This window comes from Nansenia antarctica, assembly GCF_963989245.1.
Source record: "Nansenia antarctica genome assembly, chromosome: 1".
NCBI lineage: Eukaryota > Metazoa > Chordata > Actinopteri > Argentiniformes > Microstomatidae > Nansenia > Nansenia antarctica.
Window position 1 is genome coordinate 42,384,255 of NC_137674.1, and position 24,226 is coordinate 42,408,480.

Sequence of the window (24,226 nt, forward strand, 5' to 3'; positions counted from 1 at the left end):
TGTGTGTGGGAGGGGTACTTTATTTGAATAGGAGAGTGACTGGAGTGCAATGGACTTGCTGCATTAGCATGGCTCTGTGGGCGCAGAGTGTGGAACAGCTTGAGTCGAGAGGAACAGGTGGAAAGAGCCAAGGCTGCCCACACACTCTGACACATACTGGATGGTCACACACTCGCTCACTCATTTTTCTCACACACACACACAGACACGCTCTTTCATACACTTACATAAACAAAAATTCAAACACACACACACACACACACAGACACAAACACACAGAGTTAGCAGAAAGGAAAGCGTGAAGCCGTCGACCACCAAAGCACTCAGACAGATCTTTCTTTTGGGGGTTGTTACTTTTTTCTTCTTTTTTTTTTTTACTGATTCGTTGCCATGTAATCAACTTGTCAGTAAATTGTTGGAATTTGGTATTTTTGGTCTAGGCACAGGGTCAGCCATATTCGGCACAGACAGAGCAATTGGGGGTTAAGTGCCTTGCTCAAGGGCACATGCAAGCTCCCTCCTGAGGCGGGGATCGAACCAGCAACCTTCTGATTGCTTGCTGGCCTCTCTAACCTCTAGGCTACCACCACCCTCATGAACAGATGAACATCTCCCTTCACATTGCATACTTCATATTCATGATTTGTGACATGAGTTGAGAAAAAGTAAGCCCTTTTTATGCTACTCGTGATGACAGTGGCCTCTTAAGTGTGGAAATAAACACGGTATGATGTTTGTAGTGGCAGGTGAAGTTTACAAGTTGACTCTAGGACAGCATACAGGTGATGGGAATAAAGGTAGAAGAAGAAGGCGGTGTTGATATTCCCTCTTTTAGAGGGCGGGTGGGGGGTTTGTGGGTGTGCATAATTCATGCCACCCACTCTGGTTTGTGGGTAGAGGGAGGTAAAGACCTGTTCTCTTCTCTCATGTGGGTGGAGAAGCCTTGTAGCGATGCATGATCTCGAAGGAGCTGACGGGGTTGACTCTATAGGGCATCAGTGATGGGGTTGACTCTATAGGGCATCAGTGATGGGGTTGACTCTATAGGGCATCAGTGATGGCGTTGACTCTATAGGGCATCAGTGATGGGGTTGACTCTATAGGGCATCAGTGATGGGGTGAGAGTCAAGTCGAAAACAGGTAAAAGTTGAAAATTCCATATTCCCAATATTCTATATCCCTCTCTTATGCAGGCAGTGGGCTGTCGTTGTCCATAAACCAGGTGCAGTTGACTTTGGGTCAAAGGTGGTGTTGATAATGAGGGTAATAGTCCTGGGGTAGGGTTCAACATTTACATTCAACATACTGAACATGGCACATAGAAATTACATGACATACCCTACATGTCAGTCTGCTCTTCTCCAGAACAATATTCCACAACGTAGGAATGAACGCTGACCCCGTTGTCGCCCAGTCATCTCCCTATGTGGGTGGGGGTCCGTCATAGCGGAGCATGATGTTGAAAGACCGGCGGAAGTTGTTGGACACGGAGCAGCTGGAGCCTTCCTCCATGAGGGGCAGCAGGAAGGCGAGCAGCAGCAGGGAGAGCAACAGGAGCTGGAGCGGCAGTGCCACTCGACACACCCGGTACAGCAGGCCTGGAGACTTCTGCTGTCATATAAGATGTAAATAGATATTATTATATATGCATTCAGATTTTCACACATGCACAGGCATTTGCACGCACACACACCCTCCTGATTAGAGCGGTCAAACCCCCTCTTCTGTCACAGTCTATCTAGGACACTCATGGCTGGCTCCATATCATACAGAGCACAAGTGAATCGTCAGTGATGGAGATGGATAATTCCACCTTTTAGAGGGTACCCAATGTCACCTATGCTTCCGCTACCTCTCTGACATCATCATCAATCAGAGTGTGTGTGTGTGTGTGTGTGTGTGTGTGTGTGTGTGTGTGTGTGTGTGTGTGCACTAGCAAGAGGAAGAGAGAAAGAGATAAAGTGTTTGCTTGTCTGTGCGTGTTTCAGCTTTCTGAAAATTTGACCACCTTCTCCTCTATTTAATCTTAATTCAATGTACCGGTGCATCTGCCTTCACCATTCTGTGAGGCAAAAATATTGATAAATATTTGTCATACATCACAAATAATAAAGCTAGACTCCACCGATAACGAAACACACTAATGTCTCAGATACGCCATATCAACTCAGTCAAGTTGTGAGTGTGTGTGTTTTATGAATCACAGGGTCACTGTAAAACAAACAACACAGAGAAAAACACAAATCAAATCAGGGTTGTATGAAAAGTGTTCACTTGTCAGAGCAGGTGTGAGTGGTTTAGAGTGAGGCAGCGCTCTTTTCAGAGAAGCTGGTAAATACTCACCCACTCTGTGCCCTCCCTGCCCTCCACCCTCTGTGTTCACTCATTTCACTAACTGCCTCCTCTTCCATTGTTTCCAGGAGCGAGAGAGGATTAAAACAAGAGGAGGAGGAGGAGCAAACTAGAGCCTCTCGACAGAGGTGTACTCCTTCTATCTCTATATCCAAAATCCAGAACCTTCCCCAGGTGCTCAAACAAAGCAGACCCCCATGGGACTATTTGACAGACAGGTGCTAAGCACCCTTAAAATACTGTACATAAATTTCCTAAATTTCGTTGTTTGGTACCTGTACTGTAGCAATGACAAATAAAGTCCATTCCATTCCATAAATCAATCATGTGATGGACACTAATCTCATCAGGCACCAATAATTAAACCCAGAAGCATACCTGCAATTTATAGATTGCATTCTATTAATCTCCAACATCGATATTAACACAGAAAGTGATTATAATGATTGTAAAGACAGTGATAATTGCAATAATGGTTGAATGTGTTTTATGTTCCATCATCAAATGTAATTGGTGTACCTGTCATTTATAATACATATTTTATTATTAAAAACTGCCTGTGGTGTTAATTAAAAAGTTGGAGATGGATTTCTTGTTGATGACAACAAGATTTCTATTTGATTGAGGGGAGTGTCCTCATTTGACATTTAAGTCATAAGTATGACTTGCTAGTGTATAGGTATGCTGTGGACTAGGGGGTGGGTATCTATGTAAACTATCAACTGGAAGTTGCTCCTAATAAGCACCTGTAAACACTCCACTAATAGTGATAATACTATTATCTATCATCTACACTTTATTAGGAACATATTATTATTATTATTATTATTATTATTATTAACAATAATAATACTGGGTAGGGCCCTCCTTTGCTCTCAAAACAGCCTCAATTCTTCATGGCATTAATTGAATGGAAACATTCTTTTGAGATTCTGGTCCATGATGACATGATTGCATACACAATTTCTTCAGGTGGACTTTCAAGCTTTTAATCTCCCGTTCTACCACATACCAAAGGTGTTCTATTGGATTCAGATCCGTTGACTGGGAAGGCCATTGAAGAACACTGAACTCATTGTCATGTTCATGTTCATGAAACCAGTTTGAGACGACTTTTGCTTCGTGACATGGTGCATTATCATGCTCGAAGTAGCCATTAGAAGATGGGCCATGAAGGGATGCACATTGTCAGCAACTATGCTCAAATAGGCTGTGGCATTTAAGTGATGACTGATTAGTATTAACGGTCCCAAAGTGTGCCAAGAAAACATTCCCCACAACATTACACCACCTGAATGAATCAGAAGGTGTACAGGTGTTCCTAATAAAGAGTTATGTGAGTGTATGTGCCGTCATCGTCCACGTCAGGACAGATATAGGGGTCCAAAGAGTCTACATTGTTAGCAGTAGCAACACATATAGTCTGATCTGCTGACATTGTAAATGGCCTAAAACAATCACATTTGAATTATGTAATTTAGGGTGTGAATAAACTCTATCCTCAAAAACACTATCCTCACCAACTTACACCCAATTGAAGATCCCCACAGCACAATTAGTCCCAACATTAGAGGTTTCGCATGGTTTGCTTTTATATTTTACTATCCAGAAGGACTGCCTTCAAGAATTGCCTATAGGACATAGGATTCAAATATATTTTGAATTGAACTCATAGATGATTTCCATTGGCCACCAGAGGGGTCGGATTTTGAGGCAAAGTGTTTGATCTTCCAAGTGCGTAAAGACTGGAACCCCTATTTGGCGAGAAATGCTGCACACATCTTTTCAAAATGGGAATACCAAATCTTGGAACGTGTGGAGCCAGGAGTGCGTAAAAGGCTAGAGCACAAGTAGATCAAAATATACCCCATTGTGAGATGATGACGACATGCAGCTCTGATGTTTATCAACCACAGGCTACTTAGAATGGACTTAAGACTGCTCTGAGTGACTATATTTTTTCCATCTCTGACTGCTGTTGTTTTTCTCATAAAGACAACCACAGGGGGTAGACCTGGCAAGGCACCTTATTTTTATCCATCCACGCACCTGCTGCATTCACAGACTTCCGATATGAGAAAAAGGGCAGGCGAGGACAGGCTTGAATAAAGTTGCCACTTAGACTGATCTACGGTCATCTTTGGTGGTTTCGCCCCTAATGGTTGAAGGTAGGATTAGGACAGAGCAAGCTGTTCCTAGATCTGTGTCTAAAGGTATTAGGTTACTTCAACTTTGGGCAGAGAGGACTTGGAACAGGCTGTTCATCTAGGCATCAACAGATGGGGAGTAGGATAAGGTGTGAAACAAGGGAAAGAGCCAGAAGCTCCCCTTAGTCACAGATATAGGATCAGCTTACCGCCATTGAATCCTAACATGAACCATCGGGGAATAAAGCAAAACTGGCCTTTGATCAGTGTCAAGAGGAAAGATTAGATGCCCAAATTGTTACACAAGACTGTTACCCAATAATTGTTACTCATGATTTGCACCTACCCAAGGTGCAAAATCCTGTGGAATTCTGATAAGCGCCACTCCCTGTAAGGGTGATGGAGGTTGAGGGTAAATGGCATTTCTTAATCTTCTCACTGCCCCTACTGTGCTCCTAAATTAACTTGTGTTTGTTCAAGGGAAACGAGGCGCCATGGTCGAGTCAGTGCCAATCTTGGGTGGTCAGACGAGTGGCCCCTGGAGCTGGAACCCAGACCACCTGGGGGTGGAACCCAGACCACCTGGGGGTGCAACCCAGACCACCTGGGGGTGGAACCCAGATCACCTGGGGGTGCAACCCAGACCACCTGGGGGTGCAACCCAGACCACCTGGGGGTTTTCGCTCTAGCGCTCTCCACTCTTCATTCAAAAGGGAGTTTTTGTATACAACATTTAGAACACAATGAATCTCTGTAATAAGTGCTGGAATTAGGCCACTTTAAAAACAGAGAGTCACTACTTCCCAAGTCAAAAACTGCTTGCAGTGCGTTGGGCAGTGAGATTGATCAATTATTTTCAACCCTTTGACTAATTGTCCTGGCAATTACTTTGCCCTTGCCAATAACCTCAGATGTACTATCAAAAGGAGATGCTTGATCAAGTCATAAGCACATGTCTTAACCGTACCTTTACTGTCCTGGTGTTTTCCTCTTGTTCAGCACTGGTACCCTGGAAAGACATGTACCATTGAGATCCATTCTGTGTCCCTAAACACTAAAAGCCTATCAGACTATTTTGCCCAACAAAGCTTAAGAACAGTAACTGCAGACATTTTCCGACTGAATATAATGAAGAAAAAAATGATATGTTCATATCGACACTGAACTGTATTGCTTAAATGGATAGGTCACTCTCAAATCAAATGTCTGTGACTGTGGCCAGAGAAATGGACCCCAAACATTTCCATTATATTGGAAAATGTGGAAGTGCAAGTTGCTTAATAACCAAGATCAATTGGAGTGAAGGTACCGGTATGTGATTAATCACAGATATTTGATATTAGAGTGACCCATCCCTTTAACATTGATTAAACACCACCCCCTTGTGGTTGAGACAGAGCAATGCATAATCTCATCATTGCCAATGGCTATTCTTTAGTGCCATCTGCTGGGCATTTCTTTTTCTCTTCTACACAACAGCATCTCTCACCTTGACCTTCAGCCGAGCCTTGAGGTCCCCCACGTCCTTCAGTTTGGACTTGTAGAGCATCCAGCGATAGCGTAGGTCTTCCAAATCCGTATCTTCCACCCCTGTCCTAGCTCTGGCCCCTGCCCCAGTCACAGACCCAGCTGCAACCCCAGCCCCGGTCCATTGGCCTCCTGTCAGCAGGAGCTGGAACTGCTCCTGACCCCAGCCCACACTTGACCTCAGGGCCTGCAGAGAGAGAGAGAGAGAGAGAGAGAGAGAGAGAGAGAGAGAGAGAGAGAGAGAGAGAGAGAGAGAGAGAGAGAGAGAGAAATTGGAGTTTGAAGGAAGGGGGATATAGTGAAGGAGGGTAGAAGAGAGGAATGAGCAGACACAGTTGCTAATGTTCCTCCACATGTCTCCTTGTTCTCAATGCCAAATCCCTAAACATAGGTACCCCATTCCCACACAGAATGAGCTACAGCGCTACTATGTAACAGTTGAAGACTTATGTGACCCCCCCCACCCCCCACAGCAGCTTACTACACCACTACATGGAAAAAAAAGTAATTAACTTCTGGAAAACACTATTGTTCACTACCACCACATTACTGCACAATGTAGTTGAACTACATGTATTCCCCAAGACTAAATAAGTTCTTCCAGAATAATCCTTAAATCCTTTATCTTGACTTGTGCACTTCTGACTTTCAAGGTGCGTTTTGTGTTTTTCCAACCTGCCACTTACATGCGAACCGCAAATGCGGGTGGCTGTCTGACTGTCAGAGCAGCTGCCAACGTTTATTTTAGTCTCCTGGATGAGTGCCTGGATGTTTCAATGTATTTGTCAAGGCTTTACTTGTAGGTGTTCTAGTTTCTAGAATTTGGGAGATTTGGTTTGCTTTGAACATAATGTTCCTAGGTTACAGAGAAATTCTAACTTTTAAATTTGGAAAACAGGGGCATGTTCAGGAGCTTGGAACATTGCAGAGTGGTAAAAGTGTGCCATGTAGAACAGGTATGAGTGTCTGTCGCTTGAACGAGGGAGTTATATTTCAAGTTATAACACTAACCTTGAGTGTGTTCTGTCTGATCTTCAGTGCTTTTGTGCTCAGCGGTCCCTTGGCGTTTATTATCCCTGAGAGTAGGTCATTCTCCCTCTGTAGCCATACCTCAAACTCTCTCCTCTTATCCTCATAGTCAGCCGTGCTCAGAGCCTGCCCTGGACCTGCCTGAAGGACCCAAACACAACAATAGCATGTTAGCCACTTTTGAATTGTCTGTTACAAAGCATAAACACAATGTTTTACAGACTGGAATACTTTGTTTATGTGGCGGATTAACCTACCACAGATTGAGACTAATCCTGGACTAGGAAATGCAAGAAATTCTCCTTCTATTGAAATGTAACGGAAGATCATACCAGTGTGTGTCGAGCTGATCCCTGTGCAGATGCCTTTCCAGTGGGGCTTTGTTGAGATGATGACGTTGGCACTTCCATGATGGGCGTGAACGACCTCCCCGCGTGTAGGCAACTCTCCCCTCCAATCCTCTCCTCCTCGTCCAGCGGTCCCTCCCTGTAGTCCTGTACGTTACCCTGACAATTCCCTACTTGTACTGCAATGGTCAAAGGTTCGACCGCACCCCTGGACCTCTGATCATCCACCCACTCCCCGGTTCTCCCAGTGGACCTGGACACAGAGACCCGCTCTGCCCCTCCACTTTGTGGGCTTCTTCCTCCAGCGAAGCCTACAGTCATCACTGTTCCTGTTTTGCCCTCCCTGGTTTCCCCCTCTCCATCTGGACCGAACCCTTCTCGCCAAATGAAGGAGTCAACTTCCCCTATAGCCAGACTGTGTCCTCCACCCCTCTCTTTCTCTGATTCCCTGTTCCCTCTCTCATTCTCTTGTTTCTGACGAGCCCCTTGAGGTAATATTGTTGGGCTCGAAATGTGTTGTTCGATGTCCCGTCTCCCCGAGTGATCCATACTCTCTATACTACCCTCGAACCCTTCCTGTACCCTCACCCCCACCCCCACCTCCCCCCTAAGCTCTGACCCCTCACCTGCCTCAAAACTCCCTCCCTCCCCTTCCTCCATCCTTTCCCCTCTCCCCCCTGTTCGGGAGCTTTCGTATGCCCAGGCACCATGGCCCTCTCCTGGGGTTCCCTCTGGGTGGCCCTCCCTCTGGTTGCTGGAGCCTCTACCCCTGACCTGGCTCCCTGCCTCCCCTAGTAGGACCTCCCTGTCTAGGGAAGCATGGTCCCCAGGTTGACCACTAAATCTCTCCCTCTGGAGGTCTGGGTCATGGTCCTCTAAGGAGCTATGGTCATTCAGCAACCTAGCAAATGAATGGAGAAAGAACAGTTGTAACAGTTGTGATACTCCTTAAATGTTCATCATAAAAAAAATTCTTCCTCTGATGATTGGTGTATTGATATGCCATTAGGTGTATAGGGAAAGTGTAGCTAATACATATGGCTTTCAAAAGAGAAAGAGAGTGAAAAAAATTAAGAAATAGGACAGGTGCCTTCTTTGTCCATGCATCAATGCATTGGGAATTATACTGTACCTCACCATTCAGGAGTGAGTGTCCTAGAAGCTTCATAGCACTAAGCTAATCTTTCATCTACAATTGACTTAAGACGGTCATTTAATGTTCCTAATCTTGAGTGTATTTACCTGGATTTATGATGTTCGTTTGCTATCTTGGCAACTTAGGAGCTACCAAAACATTTAGATAAGGGGAACTCTTGATCCTAGATCTGCAACTTGTGGCCTTAGGACAACTTCTATCCACAGCACTCAGGCCAAATCTCAAAACACCCACCTCACCTCCTTCTCAAAACTAATTGGACAGAAGGTCTTTGGGGAGGAAGCTTGGAAGCTTTTCCTACAATGCGTTTTGAGAATGAGGTGAGGAGGGAGGAGGACATGGAGTTTTGAGATTCACCCCCAGTGAAGTATAAAAGAGTAACTTTTTTTTCCATAACTTTTAAAACTTTTTATGGCATTCAGATATGACAGCACAGGACATTTAGTACAAAACGACAACAAAAACAAAAAGCACATAACAAATATAGATGCAATGTACATAGTAATCAAGATTCAAAAATCAATGTTTCATTCAAAGTACCTGAAGAGGTTGAGGCTGAGGTCGTGGAGGGCCATCCAGGAGTCACGGAGGCGTTTCATGTCCCTGATGATGTGCACCCTGCCCTCCTTTGAGGTGTGTTGCAGCACCCCCTGGCCCTGCGCCTCTGTCTGGTGCAGCTGCAGCTCCTTCTCTGGGAACTCACCCAGCGCCCTCTGCAGGACCGGAATAGGAACAGCATTGGTACAATGAATCAATGCAGACTAAACTCATCGTCAATACTACTGCTATGCCATAATTAGTCTATAACGTGCGTCCTGCATTTGTTTTTCCAGAAATGTGACCATTCTCAAATTCAGAATCTTGGATGCAAGGACTAACAGTCCATTATACTGAAAGATAGTTTTAAAATGTATAAAAGCTATTCATCCTTTCTTCACATAGACATTGTTTACAAACAATGACGTAAATCAACCTTTCGGTTATAAGAAAAAGCAGTCGTATTTAAGATTAGGCATTTATAGGTCATGTTCTTCAAGAATCACTAGGTATGTCATGAATTTGAATGCGTATAATTTAATTGTACTGTCATACACTCCTCCGAATTAACCATAATCAATAACCATTGAACAGCAGACATTAATCCCAGATTGTGCCTTTAAAGGGTGACAACAACAGCAAGGGTCAACAGTGTTGTTGTGTGCCAGTCATACAGTACCTCTGCCTCGTGCTGCCGGTTCTCTACACTCCACTCTCCTGCAGGGCTGCGATAGGACACCAACTTCTGTCTCATGATCATCAGCCACTTCTCCACGTTCAGCAGGCTCTCGTGGAAGCTCTCATGTTCGCAGATGCTCTCCTCGCTCTGCTTTACCTTTACCTAACACACACACATCAATACATACACAGATAAACAACACATCAGACAGGCAGACAGACGGACAGACAGTCTAATGCAAATAGAAACACAGTGAAAAAGATGTAATCAATTAGACACTAAGCTAAGCGGGAGATATTTCTTCAAACTAAACAGACAAGATTGTCTTACCCTGACTGCCCTGTAGAGGAGTCTCCAGTCTGAGTAGAGCCTCTCAAACTGGGCTCTGTTGGTGGAACTGGATGACACCAGAGTCTCCAGAGCAGTGATGTGGGCCTCACAGTCCTCCAGATCTTTCTTGATCACCTGAGGACACAAGCACATCTTATATGTTCCTGTAGACTCAGAGAGTGGATGGAATTGTCAGTCTGCCAGAGGAAAACTATTTGTTAGTGGGTTCTTTATTTTTTTTAAATATATTTTCGATTTAAAAAAACAAAACAAAACAAAAAAAATGGAATTGACTAATGAATGAATGAGCTGCTACTGTATCATGCATTGCACTTTCATTTACTGGTCCTAGATTCACGTGTTAGTTGACCCACTCTGAGCTGGTCTGACTGGCTCTTCTTGGCCAGTATGTCAGGCTGGAGTCCGTCTGCTATTAGGACTCTGTCTCTCAGGAGGGTCAGCTTGTTCCTGATTGACTCGTAGGCATCCCCAAAGTCCTTGGTTCTCGAGATCAAACCCTAGGAATAGAACATCAGAAATGAGGACAGATTAAAAATAGATTATCGACATAATTACATTACAGTGAGTTGCGGGGTTGGGGTCATTTTCATTTCAATTTATTTTAGGAGATAAATCTAATCACTTGACATCCAGGTCTTTTAAGCACTCTACACTCGCTACATGTATATCTACTAAATAGTGTGGGGAAAATGCACTTTCCAACACAACCAGTCAGTAGAGTAGTGAGTAAAGAGCCCTGTTTGAATACTCAAAAAGCATCCTTCCTTGAAGAAATCACTGATCTGACATTACTTGACAGGTGAAAGCAATGCAATAATGTAAATAAAAAAAATAAATGTAGCTTGGACCAATCCGATCATATAAGATCAGTGATGACTTTAAGGAAGGTTTTAAAGTATTTTGGGGGGTTTTAAAGTATTTCAATGGAGCCAAGGGATGTCCTGCCCACCTGCAGTCTGCTCTTCCTCTGTAGTAGCTTGCTGTGCAGTAACTCTCTGCTCCTGATGGAGGCACTGAGCTCAGCGAGCAGACTCTCAGCTCTCTCTGGGCCAAACACCGAGCCCAGCAGGTCTCTCTTCACCTGCAGTAGGCTCAACCTCTCCTGCAGCTGCAGACTGTGCTTCAGTAACTTCTGCAGACAGAGAGTGGGGTTGGGTTGGGTTGAGGGTGGGGGAGAAGGGTTGATGGTGGCAGAGCAGGGTTATGGGTGGAGGAGAGAGAGGGAGAGGGGGAAGGGGAGGATGAGGATGAGGATAGAAAAGGAGAGAAAGCAAGATCAGTGTTTAATCACAAGTGTAAAAGAGCGCTAGAAAACATGTGACATGAAAAGACATGATAAACCAGTGTGAAATACAGTACAAAAGGAATTGGAGATGCGGTACAGAACTAGAGGAGGGGAATGAGCGAAATAGAGAGAGAGAAAGAATTAAAGAGTGAACAAACCACAGATGAAACATATAAGTAGTACAAAATGCACCTCAGGTCATTTAAATTATAAACGATCATACATTCCTTTGTGTCAACAGTGAGCCCAATCCTCAGATCTTCCTTTTGTTGATCTGGGATTGATTCAACTCCCTGGGAATACATTACTCCAATGTCTACAGGATAGGGGGGATGGGTACATTTTCTGGCAGTCAATTCATAGGATAGATTAAATTTTGTCTGCAAAGGACAGGACCCTATATAGAACTGATTTGATTTCCTTAGGGTACCTTATTATCCAGGAACATTGGATAACTTGAATAGATCATACTGTTTTCTATGATGGTTACAGTGTAGGCAAGAAGAGCACAATTCCAGTCCTTTGAGGGCTGCAGTAACATGACTTTTTCTTGGTATTTGCTAATTGATCCATTAACGTCACTGATCAGGAAAGGTTTTGCACTCCAGTCACAGTAGCCTACAGTGGCTTGCTCTCTTTCTGTCGACACACTACTCTAAGGAGACTGAAGTGGAAGTCTGGTGTGTTTTACCTCAATGTTCTGCACCAGCATGGCGATGTGGGAGAACTCTGACACTTCTGAGGAAGCCCCTAGAACCTGAGAGACCAGCAGGCTCCACTGGCTGTAGCCGTGCAAAGGGTCCTGCAGTACCTGCCTCAGCCCCGTCTCTGACTCCGAACACAGCTTCATCGTACGACACTTCACACTGGGGACACAGGTTAAAGCATTAGCATGCTGCTTCTTCCACTAAGTACAGTTTAGATGTGTTAGGAGGACATTCTACTTCTCACAGTTAGACAAATTATACAGTCTTAAATTCGGAAAAAGACACAGTTACAGTATAATTGATATCATCAATATGTGGAATCATACAGTAGGAATCATCGGGGAGGTAGGATTCTTCACGGTCACAAGGTTTCAATACAACATGTAACAGCATGAAAATGGCATGACATGGAAACTGGTATGATAATGAAGGAACACTACAACTCAACATTCAAGTTCACTCTCTTTGGGCTCCCAAAAAAAAGTGAGCAAAAGGCTCATCTTGACTGTAATAGTTCTACTAGACACGATGAGACATAATCCAATGGGAGTTTTGAATACTGCAACTAGCATTTACATGATTTGCAGTGCATTTTCAGGCTACTAAAACTAGTTGAATAATCACAAAAACATTGCTAAAGACAATAATGAGTGAGGTATTATTTGCTCAGTTCAGCACTACAGTATTCGCTCAAGCAATTTGGAGCCTCCCACACAGGATAGGGAAAAGCAATATGACAGATGCCTACTGTGGATGAACATTCCCCTGTCCAGTTCTTTCACATCCATTAACATGAAGGAAAGGAGGCGAGGAAGGGAAGCCACTTTAGACTACTGACCCCAGCCCTAACTGTCCACTGTACCTCTGATGCTCCTTCACTACGGACAGCACATCATCAGAGAGCTGCCGGGAATCATTGGGAAAACGGAAGAGTTCTTTCAGCTGAGCCTTGAGGTGCTCCACTTGGGGTTCTTCTGCCGACAGAGTATTCCGGACACTCTGGGAATATGGAAAACCCAACATGTGGAAAAGTACAGTCAGAACATGGGTTGGTCCCAGTGGAGCGGACCAAGATTGGGGTCATATCCATTCCAGTTCAGAAAGTGAATTGATATTCAAATCAAGAGCTGAAAAATCCTTATTGAGCATAGGCACTTCTCAATTCTACATTGGAATTTCAATTACCGTATTTTCCGCACTATAAGGCGCACTTAAAAGCCAAAAAAAATAAAAAATAACGACAGTGCGCCTTATAATCCGGAGCGCCTTATATATGGATCAAAATGTAAAAATTACATGACCAATATTTTTTTGGGAATAATAATAAAATGTTTCAGTACGACTGGTAAACTACAAAGCCGCACCGCTTGCAGCATTACGGTAATCAGTAAACGACGGCCGCCATCTTGGAATCTCCGCGAATGCTATGCTATTGTTATGCTATCATGTGCTCTGAATGGATGCCGTACTCACCCAACTGTTCAATTCGGACACTGAAGAAGAATAATTCAAGGGATTCGTGGACGAGGAATGAACTGAAAAAGTGAGCTTTACGTGTTATACATAACTGAACAATGTTGAGTCATGCACTAACGTTTGATTTAGTGGTATCAGACTGTTTCTTTTACTACGTGTTTACTGAAATAAAGTTTGAATGTTTGACTGAATTGAATTAATGAACATCTCATCCCTCTGTCTCCATGTCATTGTAGAACACCCATGCCTTTGGAATGTGAAGCTTGAGGTCCACAAAGACAAAGACATCTTAAATGAAGGAGGAGAACCTGACGAGACGGAGGATAACATCCTGTCCTTTTCTTCACAGTTGCCCGTGTATCATAGGCTTTAGATTTTGAACTTAAGATCACTCTGATCATTACGTTGTTATGAACCCCAAGAGAAGAGAGAACATTATCGATGGCAGTAGATACGTTTCCGACGACACAGTATACCTAACGACAATACTATCAGACTGTTTCTTTTACTACGTGTTTACTGAATCAGGGAAAAGTTCCCCTCCACGTTTGGGAGAAGAGTGAACAAGGCTGGGAGATATTGTTAATATTGTTAATATGTTATTGTTAATATGCACATTAACGTTTGAACAACGTTACCATGGGAGTGAACGGAGTTGTCAGAACGCTTAATAAAGTTTGACTTTATCTGACTGTGTTGTTGACATTCCCTTTAGCACAGCTCCATCTAGTGGATGCATAACGCAACCCCAGTCAAAAAAAAAAGAAACGACAGTGCGCCTTATAATCCGGTGCGCCCTATATATGAAAACATTTCTAAAATAGGCCATTCATTGAAGGTGCGCCTTATAATCCGGTGCGCCTTATAGTGCGGAAAATACGTAATCTGTTGACTTGACTGAATTGAAATAAATAGGCCTGAACTCTTGCAAATTGGCATAACACTAATTCAATCTTCTCCTTAGAGCCAGAGTTAACCAATTGCCAGAGTCAGAGCAGACTCTGCCGTTGTCAAATGTCTATGCTGTTGAAGGTAGTGCTATTTAGGAGTAACTCTATTCTACAACACAGAATTGGTACCAGTTGTATATTGTATTTATGACATTATAACAGCAGTATATTAATTTACTGAAGTGTTTAAATGTGTCTGGACCTCTTTACTCAGTCAGTGGTGAAAGAATCATTATTGAGGTCTGTTTTCATATATGTTCAGTAAGTAAAGGAAACAGGATATAAAGCTACTACAGAATATCAAGATGGAACCATAGACTATGGACAGACTTGCACAGAACTGGTGCAGGTATGTTTTGACTGTGAGGTTACCCAGAGTACCTATTTTATTAGCTCTGCACCCTTCACAGGCATTTCGCTAAAGGGCCAATTCATTCAAGGTAGTACTTACACACCCCTCCCTAACAGGGTCAGCCCCTCTACTCTCGTAGAAGTTCAGTTAGAAAGTGTGGAGCGTGAATAAGGGTGTAAATTATGATGTGATGGAGTGAAAGTGACAAGTCAGTGACAGGGTGGTGATACTGAAAGAGAGTAGGAAAGGAAGAACAGGGAATGGAAAGAGAGATGGAAGGGGAAAAAGGTAGAGGGACAGTAAGAAAAAAAAGATGAAGAAAGGGATGAGGAAAGGAAAATGTAGAAAAAGCAGTGCAGCGAATGAAAGAGAGTGAGTATACACTAGGAAGTGATTGAGATAAAAAGAGAGGGAGAGGAAGAGACGGAGAGAAACTTCATGCAAGGAAACCCACCGTATACTTCCTCCACTGCCCCACCATCTGTTCCTCTGTCCTGTCTCCCTCCTCTCTCTCTACCAGCTCGCGGCCCAGTCTGTGAAGCAGAGCCTGGAGCCGACCAATGTCCTCTCCCAGCCGTTGGCAGCGGGTCACATACTCGTTCTGGGAGTCCAGGCTGGTCCTTAGTTCCTCCCCAGCCTCACACAGGCCCTGCCTCAGCCTCTGCCACGCAAGCCGCAGCTCCTCTGCCTCTTCCACCACCGCTTCCGCCCCCGCCGGGGATGTGTTGGAGTGCACGGCCTCGGCCACGCCCTCAATGTGCTGCAGGGTCTTCTCCTCGCTGGCGACACTGTCGTCCAAGGTCTGATTGGTAGGTAGAGAGGAAGAGGAGAATGAATGTTACAATACACACATTCTATATTATAGGTATAGGGAAAGGAGTATTTTAGGCATGTTAGATGGGTAACAAGACAATTCTGTTTATTCAGTTGTTGGACTGCCTGCGTAGGTCCCCATTTCAATTCCATTCTCCTTCAAACAGGTAAGCTCAATATTTACTAATATACAATATGTTGCTGGGGTGACATCAAAGGGTTCAGTTCTCATGATCTGCGAATGATGATTTTTGGAAATGAAAAAAATCTGTCCACCATATATATATCATGGCTATTTCGTCACATAGAACTGTTTTCAGCACTTCATTTAATGGGCCTGTTTACTGGTATTAACATAGTCTTTCCTAGGATATTGTTGCAATGAATATACATAGCCTATATTCTGGTCCTAGCATAGATTTGTTTTTCTTATGACGATGACTGATGGATAGATGATTCACTTACTTAGACAAATGTATTTGTTGTTAGTCGCTTTGGATAAAGGCGTCTGCTAAATGCCCAAAATGTAAATGTAAACAAAATACTACAGTTCATTACATAGAGGGCAGCTTCCATATAATTTGGTTTGGACAATTTAAATGTAATTGTAGGCCTCCAACACTAAATAATAAAGTAGCCTGTGATCAGTAGACAGTTTTTGCATTTCATCTCATAATGGGCAACTTTCAGTTTTGAGAGTTAGTGAGCTGATCCCAGATCTGTATCTGAGGGGTATCTCTTCCCACTGTGTACTGTATAATTTCACCTCTAGGGCTTTGAGCTTGTTCTCCGCGGTGTCCTCCCTCTCAGTGAGAACATCGAGTTCCTCTGTCTTTGACACCAGCCACGACTGGAACTTCAACACACAGTTCTGGTGATTCTGGTGTTCCTCTGCGATCTTCTGGAGCAATGCCAGCCGCTCCTATCAAATCAAGAGACACGTTTAGTTTATGATTTAAAGTTTTTACTTTTTTGCTTTTTTTACATACCATCTTTTGCATACCATCTTTTTTGGTGAGACGCCCATTAGCCTGTGATTTGCTGTTTTAGCACATATCAAAGCTTTGAGCAACAAACATTATCATCTACTCAATAATTGAGTAACATATGAAGAGAACATTATTCAGAACAGGGATATTATTCCCCTTGGGAGGAATAAGCAAGGCATGTTCAAACAAGTGAAGTTAAAAGACTGGTTCCTTTGAAAGTTGAAGTTTGTTTCAAAGAGGTGAATAATTAGTGGAGAGAGAGTAACAACATCTTTGACTGGCAGGAGAGAAAACAAAAAAAAGGAACTACAACAGAATAAGATGCACAAACTGAGCTGTAGACTTAACATTTACTTACTCATGTTATGGGGAAATAATCCTAATGTGAAAGTTATTCTAACTCTCCTGCTGTTCACACCCTGTTCATTGTCTGGATTTGATTACAGACAGACACACACACACACACACAATAAACAAACACCAACATGTTTTTCATTATCCCCTCATTGTAGCGGCATACAAGAATGCTAGCCTTGATTGATGCAGACCATCTGGGGGGATAGATAGAGACAGAAATTGAGCTTTGAGATATCTACTTGAGTAAGAAAGGCACGCACACACACATGCACACACACACTCCCAACTCCATCTGCCTCCATCCTCACCTCTGCTCTATCCCGTATGTGATTATAGGCCTCCTGCAGCCTCTCCTGGGCCTGCGTGTCCACACTGGGGTCCTGGGTGCGGTTGTAGAGGGCCCCAGCCTCATCCAGGAGCCTCTCCAGGAGCAGGGCCTGGCTTTGCACGTCGCTCAGCAGGACCCTCTGGTGGTCCACCTGCCATAGCTTCTCCCTCAACCCCAGCTGGAGCTCCACCTCGGGATCCAGGCTCCGCCGCAGGCGTGCCAGCCACAGCTCAAACTCCTCAGAGGCCTTCAGGTACTCACACCAGTGTAGCCACACCCACTCAATACGGCTGATGGAGGGGACACAAACATGTACAAATGTCATTGTACTATCATAAACTCCCCTGTATCCCAGTACACATGACAATAACACTTTTTAAAAAATGCTAACTACACCCAGTCAAAATAAATAAATAAAAAGTAAAATAGATAACTCAGGACACATTGACATGTGTAATATAGCATGAAAAACAAGGTATGCTGTTTGGTCATTAGTCCCTCTAGTTGACTAAATGCAGTAGAATGCTATCTATTCTACTCACGTCTGTAGATGTTTCTGGGTAAATTAGTATTTGTGGCCACAAGCAATTAAAGCTACTTGATCTCTGGTGTAGCTGGAGGGGGAGAGGATAACAGCAGTTTCCATTTTCAGGAAAAACACGTTTCTTCCTAAACAGCTCCCTTACAGTTGACCATTGACATACTGTAAAACTGAGTTGAGCTGTGCTGAATCTGAGCTGCCTGGTTACAAATCCACCATAGTCACTGAAACAGTGCCGGGTGGGACTATAACAAAATATCTTAGCCAGCATGTTATGGTTTGGGCCAGCCCTATAGTGTGTAAAGCACGTGTGACAGTACCTGTGACAGTGAACAATGTAGGTGCAGGTCTCCTCCCAAAGCACTTTGAGGTCCTTGAGTTTGGCATGGGTGTTGTTCCTCATCTCCTCATCTCCGTTCTGCAGGAGCACCTCCGCCGCCACTAGCACAATGTCCATCTTCACACGGCCCTCATGCTCCGACTCATGGATTTTCTACCCGCCAAAACACAATGAAATGATAGGATGCGATAAGCAATGTCATTGTAAACAAACTTGAAATTACATTTAAAACTATGGACTGTTAGTCCTTGCATCCAGAGCTTGCATCTATTCATTAGAGAGTGGTCACATTTCCCTAGCCCCTATCTCAAGTGGCATGCCAGCCATTTGGCTTGCACCTTTAAGATCAAAAAGCAGTGTCAAGTGTTAATTTCTCTCCACTAGATTCTCTACATCACTGAAACCACGTAGGCTCAATCCACTGTTGATGACTCAAGTCCCTCATGAACCCTTACAGCGTAGTGAGATCAACTCTAGTGTCACGACATGACAGGGGTCATAGAGTATTACACATGGGGTCAAAGGTGAAGGGTCTCACCTCTGTCTCTCTGAGTCTGGCCTCCAGGGCAGCTCTGGGGCCCTGGGTGTTGTCATTGACGCGCAGCCTCTCCTGGACAGCCTGCATCCAGGACAATGCCGCCTCCAGGCCCTCCTGAAACTCCTGCTGCTCTTGTTGGGTCATGAGGTGACACAGGACCTGTGGCAGACCAGATGTATTTAAAGAAAATGTGTGTACAGCGCATTTAAAAAAGGCTTGGTCAGATGCTGGGGCTGAGGAAGCTATCACTGGTCGTGTTTCCATAAACCATTCTGATTCGCATTTTGAAGTGATTCGCATTAGACATTTTATGGAAACGGCTTCATTCATATGAAACAATTTTTTATGTACACTCGCTTGAGGTGGTTTTTGCCTTATGCGAATCAGAGTTAAATGGAAACAGGTTTGTCAAATACACTCTGATGTGTCTCAACTCAACTCACGTGTCTCAACTGTTTCCCTTGTCTGCGTCTTCCCGGGTATTCCCTTACAAGTGACGAAAACATGTCTGCTAAACATGTCTTAGATGGCAAACAGCAAAGAAATGCCACAATATACCAGGACTTAAAAAACTAGATGCTCAACAAAGAATTTGACAAACCCTGGCCCATTTTGCACAACAAGTGGAAGAGTCTGAAGCAGCGGAGAGTCTACAGATGTTTACAGATATCGCACTGCTGGTAGTTGAGATGCACACCACACTTTGTTAAAAAAAATAAAGCTTTATTGTACTTTTCAAAAGATTTTGTATGTGTTTTTTGCATTGCAGTTGGGAGAGTTCTTTACATCAAACTATATAGATGTAAATACTGACAAAATAGTCGCATAACGTAAACACGTAGCCTATACCGCATCATCCTCTGACGGAATTACATTTTACGTAGCCTAGCTTATTCGCTCTAAACCAGTTAATGGAAACGCGCATAATTAATATTTTCTTTTTTCTTTTTTAAAAATGAGCTTGCCATTTTATGGAAACACAGCTACTAACACAATGTCGCGTGCTGTGGTACTACTGTTGTGATACTGTTATTGTTATTTATTTGTTGTTATTGTTTACTGTTGATTTAATTTGATCTTTTACGGCAGTACAAAAAACAGTGTTTAAAAAGTACTTCATCAAAGCAACGTTAGCAACATAGCAATTTTTCAGTCTCAAGGACATTCATCACATCCTGTGCAGCCTGAAATGCATGTTACACTGTACTGTTAATTCAAGATGTAGGCTAATATAACACTATCTTTCCTCTAGTATTTCTTCTACAATTCTTCACTCGGGAGGATCTATCAGACATAGCTTTTGTGTAACGTAAATCAACATAATACGTGTCACACAAGAAACCTTGTTTGTTTAATAATGTGTACTGTAATCAGAACACTTGGGCTGTGTTGCACCAACATGGTTTAACTTTTAAATTGGATTAAATCAAGGTTAATGTACTAATCCTGTAGCACCAAAGTTTAAACCTAGTTTAAATTTAGTTTACAATTAGTCCTGGTTAAATCTAAACCTTTGGCAATCTCAGTTTAATTTCCACTTAACCCTCGGTTAAATTCAAGTCTGTTGCACCAGTCATTTTAAATCTAGTGTAAAGATGGATTAGTATATAGTTTAAACCACCCCTGGAGGAGGTTTATGTTAGATCTATTTCAGTTTTATTGACAACATGGCTGCATATCTTCGCTGGATGAGAAGAAAGGAATGAGTTTCTTGCACGAACATTTGAGATAGATTAAACACAATTGAATTTTATAGGCCTAACAATAGTGATTTTTCCCAGTGGTATAGATTTACAAAAGAGTCTGGATGGGTGTTTTCAAATGGTTGACAGGGATTTTTTTGGAGTTCACAAGCCCACAGTCTGCAGAATTGTCAGAGGCAATTGCATGTTTAAAGGGTCAGTAGTATATTCATTTTGAACCAAGGAGGGAGATAACAGCTGGGTTTTACAGGAGAGCAGGTTTATCTGGAGTAATTGGAGCTATTGACAACCAACCAGCCTAGTCTCAGCTACACTTTATTAGTACATAAACTAATCGTATTTTAATCAATGTTTAAACTGGTTTAACTAATCCAGGGTTAAAATAAAGATGTGCAACATGTCTTTGATTAATTATAAACCAGTTTAAACCTCGATTTAATAACCCTAGAATAAGTCTAAACCAGGATTAATTTAATCCATGTTGGTGCAACCCAGCCTTGCTGTAAGAATGATATACCATTATATCCTGGTATGACTCATATGTTTGGCAGAGCATATGAATACCGTTCTTGCAGAGTGTGTGGGAACCTAAAATGTCCTACACCCCTAAAGAAAAGTGATACCTGCAGTGCAATGATATGTCAATAATGCATCTGACAGGGTGATATAAAGTAGACCCTGAAAGAGCACAATGGTCATATTTCTGAATTTTTATGTAGGCCTAAAAATAAAATAAAAATGCAGAAAACAATGCAACTAGAGATTCTACCCCCAAAAACATGATAAATAAATAAATAAAAGTTTAAATCCACTAGTTTACTAGTACTTAAATGCTGCCTTTTGCACTCCTAAAGGTAACTAGGCTACTTTCTTGAAGAATAGTGGGAGCCTTGAGTGCATTGTAGGACTAGTCATTATATAATGGTACTGTATGTAATAAGGGGAAGAATGGGCAGCTTGAATGCAGAAGGTTACCATGGCTCTAGTGTTGTTGTTTTAAGCCAAGTCAGAATGGGTCATTTTCCAGAGTGAGTCATGTCTTCCACCACAATTTCCCATTTCTGCTCTCCAGTCACTCCCTCTACTAGCAGCAGACCCCTTGTTCTCTAGAAGAGAGTAACACATGGGTATTATCTACCAAAATGGTCGCGATAAAGGGGGTAAAAGCTGATAAACTTGTACGGGTAAAATTAACTATTTCAAGTAAGCCTGCAACAACTTGAGTGTATTTTGAGAGGAAGGGGTACGCCCCTCCCCGCCATCTGTCTGACAGCTAGCTTGCTCGTGAACGACAGTACGATTGACTGCACACGAATAGCAACATTGTATCCGATCCTTTTTAGTTGTTGTAGTCATTGCAACTACAAGTCACTGTCTTTCGTGTTGACTACGACGATTACGATCTACATTCGTTGTCCCAGGATTTCATGATTTGCATAATAATCCATATAACTTTAGGGAAATGTAACGACCAAAATATTTCAGCGTTTTGTGAGATATCTCTGTAACCGAATTATGACTATTTCAGAATTGGGACTTCCTATCATTCCATATGATCACGGTATGTAAGGAAGACTGCGTAGAAATGATAATGCGAGGTAGGAACATCAACTTTGTCAACATGCTATGTTATACATATGGTAGATCTATCATCCCCACAAATAGGCACCAATAAGTGAAACGATTTTCGATATATTGAAGAAGCAACTTACCGGTATCGGTGCATGTGATGAAAGTAAAACCTGGCGTGTATGAACACAATGACGTGATATTCACTGTACACTTATCGGATAAAATAGGAAGTGAAGGCAAGGCCCTACAGTTGCATTGCACAGGCTGGCCGACTTGATTTAACCAGACGAGAGCAGCAAATCCGCAGAGCAACTGATAATCGTGGGGGCGTGTGAGTCCGACGTCAACCATTCAAACTGAAGGGCGCGCTGGGGACGACTGTCGTCTACATTGATTGACAGTGCAATGTGCAGAAGCCAACGTGTTAATACAGCTGCCATTTAACTTATTGTAACAAACATTATCTTTGTGTGGATGTGCATGCCTGGTGTATAGTAACGCATGCGGTTTTCACATCAGAATTTTGAAGTCACTGGTTTAATTTGAGAGGGAAATAGAGGGAATTACAAAATACAGAGCACACAACACATTTAATCAATCGTTCTTTTATTAATTGTCATATTATTATGTCATATTAATGTTTAATTAAATTATACATTGATTGTACATTCTTTCATTTTCAGCATCGACATGGGTATGAATCAGACTCAATGACGGCAAAATGGTTCACCCATTGACTTTCTAGTCAAAGTGGAAAAGCTAAGTACTGTAGTTCACAAATAACTACTAACCCTAATTTTTGCCCACAGTGTGAGGCAAACAACAGTTCACTAAATGCAGCTCCAGGCTAAGCCTCACATGTTAATGATAAAACAGCCTATTTGCCTTTGGAACAAATTTACATCACTGTACATTTAAGAAGATATCCATGTCAATCTGAAGCCATAGCCTACATAGTATTTAATTAAGTGCAGTATAAGTTTATTCATTGAACCCTAATTCCATAAACCTTTACATTAACAATATGCAAAAACTGTTCATACAAGTGTAAACTTTGCAGGCCTACATTCTTTTGTACAATGATTTGTGGCATACTTTAACCATAACATGTATCAAAAAGAGAAAATAAAAACATCCCACTTTAAACAAATTACCACTTTATACACTTTATAACCCCTTCAGAAGGCCTACATATATTCGATACTTCCCAAATGTACAAGTAAATAATAATAATAATATACTTTAGGGTTTAATGGCAGCAAAAGCATTTGGCACAGCACCAAAAAACCTGTTGTATCACCCATGTAGAGTTGACAACTGATTTGTGAATCCATGAAGGCCTTAGGGTTTATGAAGGCTTAATAAAACCTTTAAGTGGTAACACATTTCAAGTGGGACCAATACATATTCATATAGGATTTCTGATGCTTTGATTTATATGTTAAACATGTGCTGGGAACTGATCTTGTCTTAGTCTTGAAATCAGTAAAGTTTTTTAAATTGTATTTTGTAATTTTATTTGACAATGTATTGGAAAAGTGTTATCTTCATTAAGGACTTTACAACTTTATAGCACCTTAAAGGGGCAATATGTGATTCAAACAACAATAAAGCGGTCACCCCGCCACTGAGGGACAGCTGAGGGATGGGACTGGAGAAATGTAACCACTCTCAAATTCATAGGCATAGCTATGGATACAAGGCCATCAAATAAAAACGATTGGTTTAATCATGTTTTGAAGCAATACAGTTGGTTTACAATTACATTGTTTACAAACAATAGAGTAAAACAAGCTTATTTTTTGAACTAAGCTCATGATGAAGTTGTATTCTTCAAGAATCAATGGCTCTATATAATTAACTTAAAAATCCAAGAATGGATGTACCAATCCCAGATTGCCCCTTTAAAAACATATCCAACTGTAAACACTCACATACATGACCCCTTAATTACAGTACTTAGTCAGTGCATACATGCACCGTCCCTTCCCATCTCAATTAAACACTGTGCTGAAAGACTGAGGCAGTGCTTAGACAAACAGATTTGAATGCAAAGCTAACAACAATATTGAACTACTATTTGTTACCTGCAAATGTCAAGCCCTTGCTTCAAAGGACTTATAGAAATAATGGTAGCTTTTCAATAACAA

The 24,226-nt window shown here is 42.4% G+C and overlaps 1 protein-coding gene across 1 annotated transcript; it reads right to left on the minus strand.

Annotated features, from left to right (window-relative positions):
• Positions 1-795: 795 nt before the first annotated feature.
• syne3 (spectrin repeat containing, nuclear envelope family member 3) lies at positions 796-22,269 on the minus strand. Its single transcript, XM_080522934.1, has 19 exons — positions 22,217-22,269; positions 18,802-18,960; positions 18,244-18,416; positions 17,363-17,672; positions 16,475-16,630; positions 15,350-15,697; positions 12,980-13,116; positions 12,102-12,276; positions 11,075-11,257; positions 10,479-10,622; positions 10,105-10,239; positions 9,775-9,936; positions 9,099-9,271; positions 8,029-8,303; positions 7,388-7,806; positions 7,038-7,196; positions 5,989-6,213; positions 5,467-5,508; positions 796-1,611 (listed from the first exon to the last, which is right to left on the minus strand). The coding sequence occupies exons 2-19, from the start codon at positions 18,943-18,945 to the stop codon at positions 1,423-1,425; spliced, it is 3,549 nt and encodes a 1,182-aa protein (XP_080379060.1). The 5' UTR covers positions 18,946-18,960; positions 22,217-22,269; the 3' UTR covers positions 796-1,422.
• Positions 22,270-24,226: the final 1,957 nt, after the last annotated feature.

Coding starts and splice junctions, on each gene's coding strand:
- syne3 (XM_080522934.1), bottom strand. CDS start 18,945: ATGACCCAACAAGAGCAGCAGGAGTTTCAGGAGGGCCTGGAGGCGGCA. Junction 7,807..8,028: donor GGGAGGGAGTTTTGAGGCAG/GTGAGGGGTCAG, acceptor GTCTGGCTATAG/GGGAAGTTGACTCCTTCATT. Junction 1,612..5,466: donor AAAACACCAGGACAGTAAAG/GTACGGTTAAGA, acceptor CTTATATGACAG/CAGAAGTCTCCAGGCCTGCT.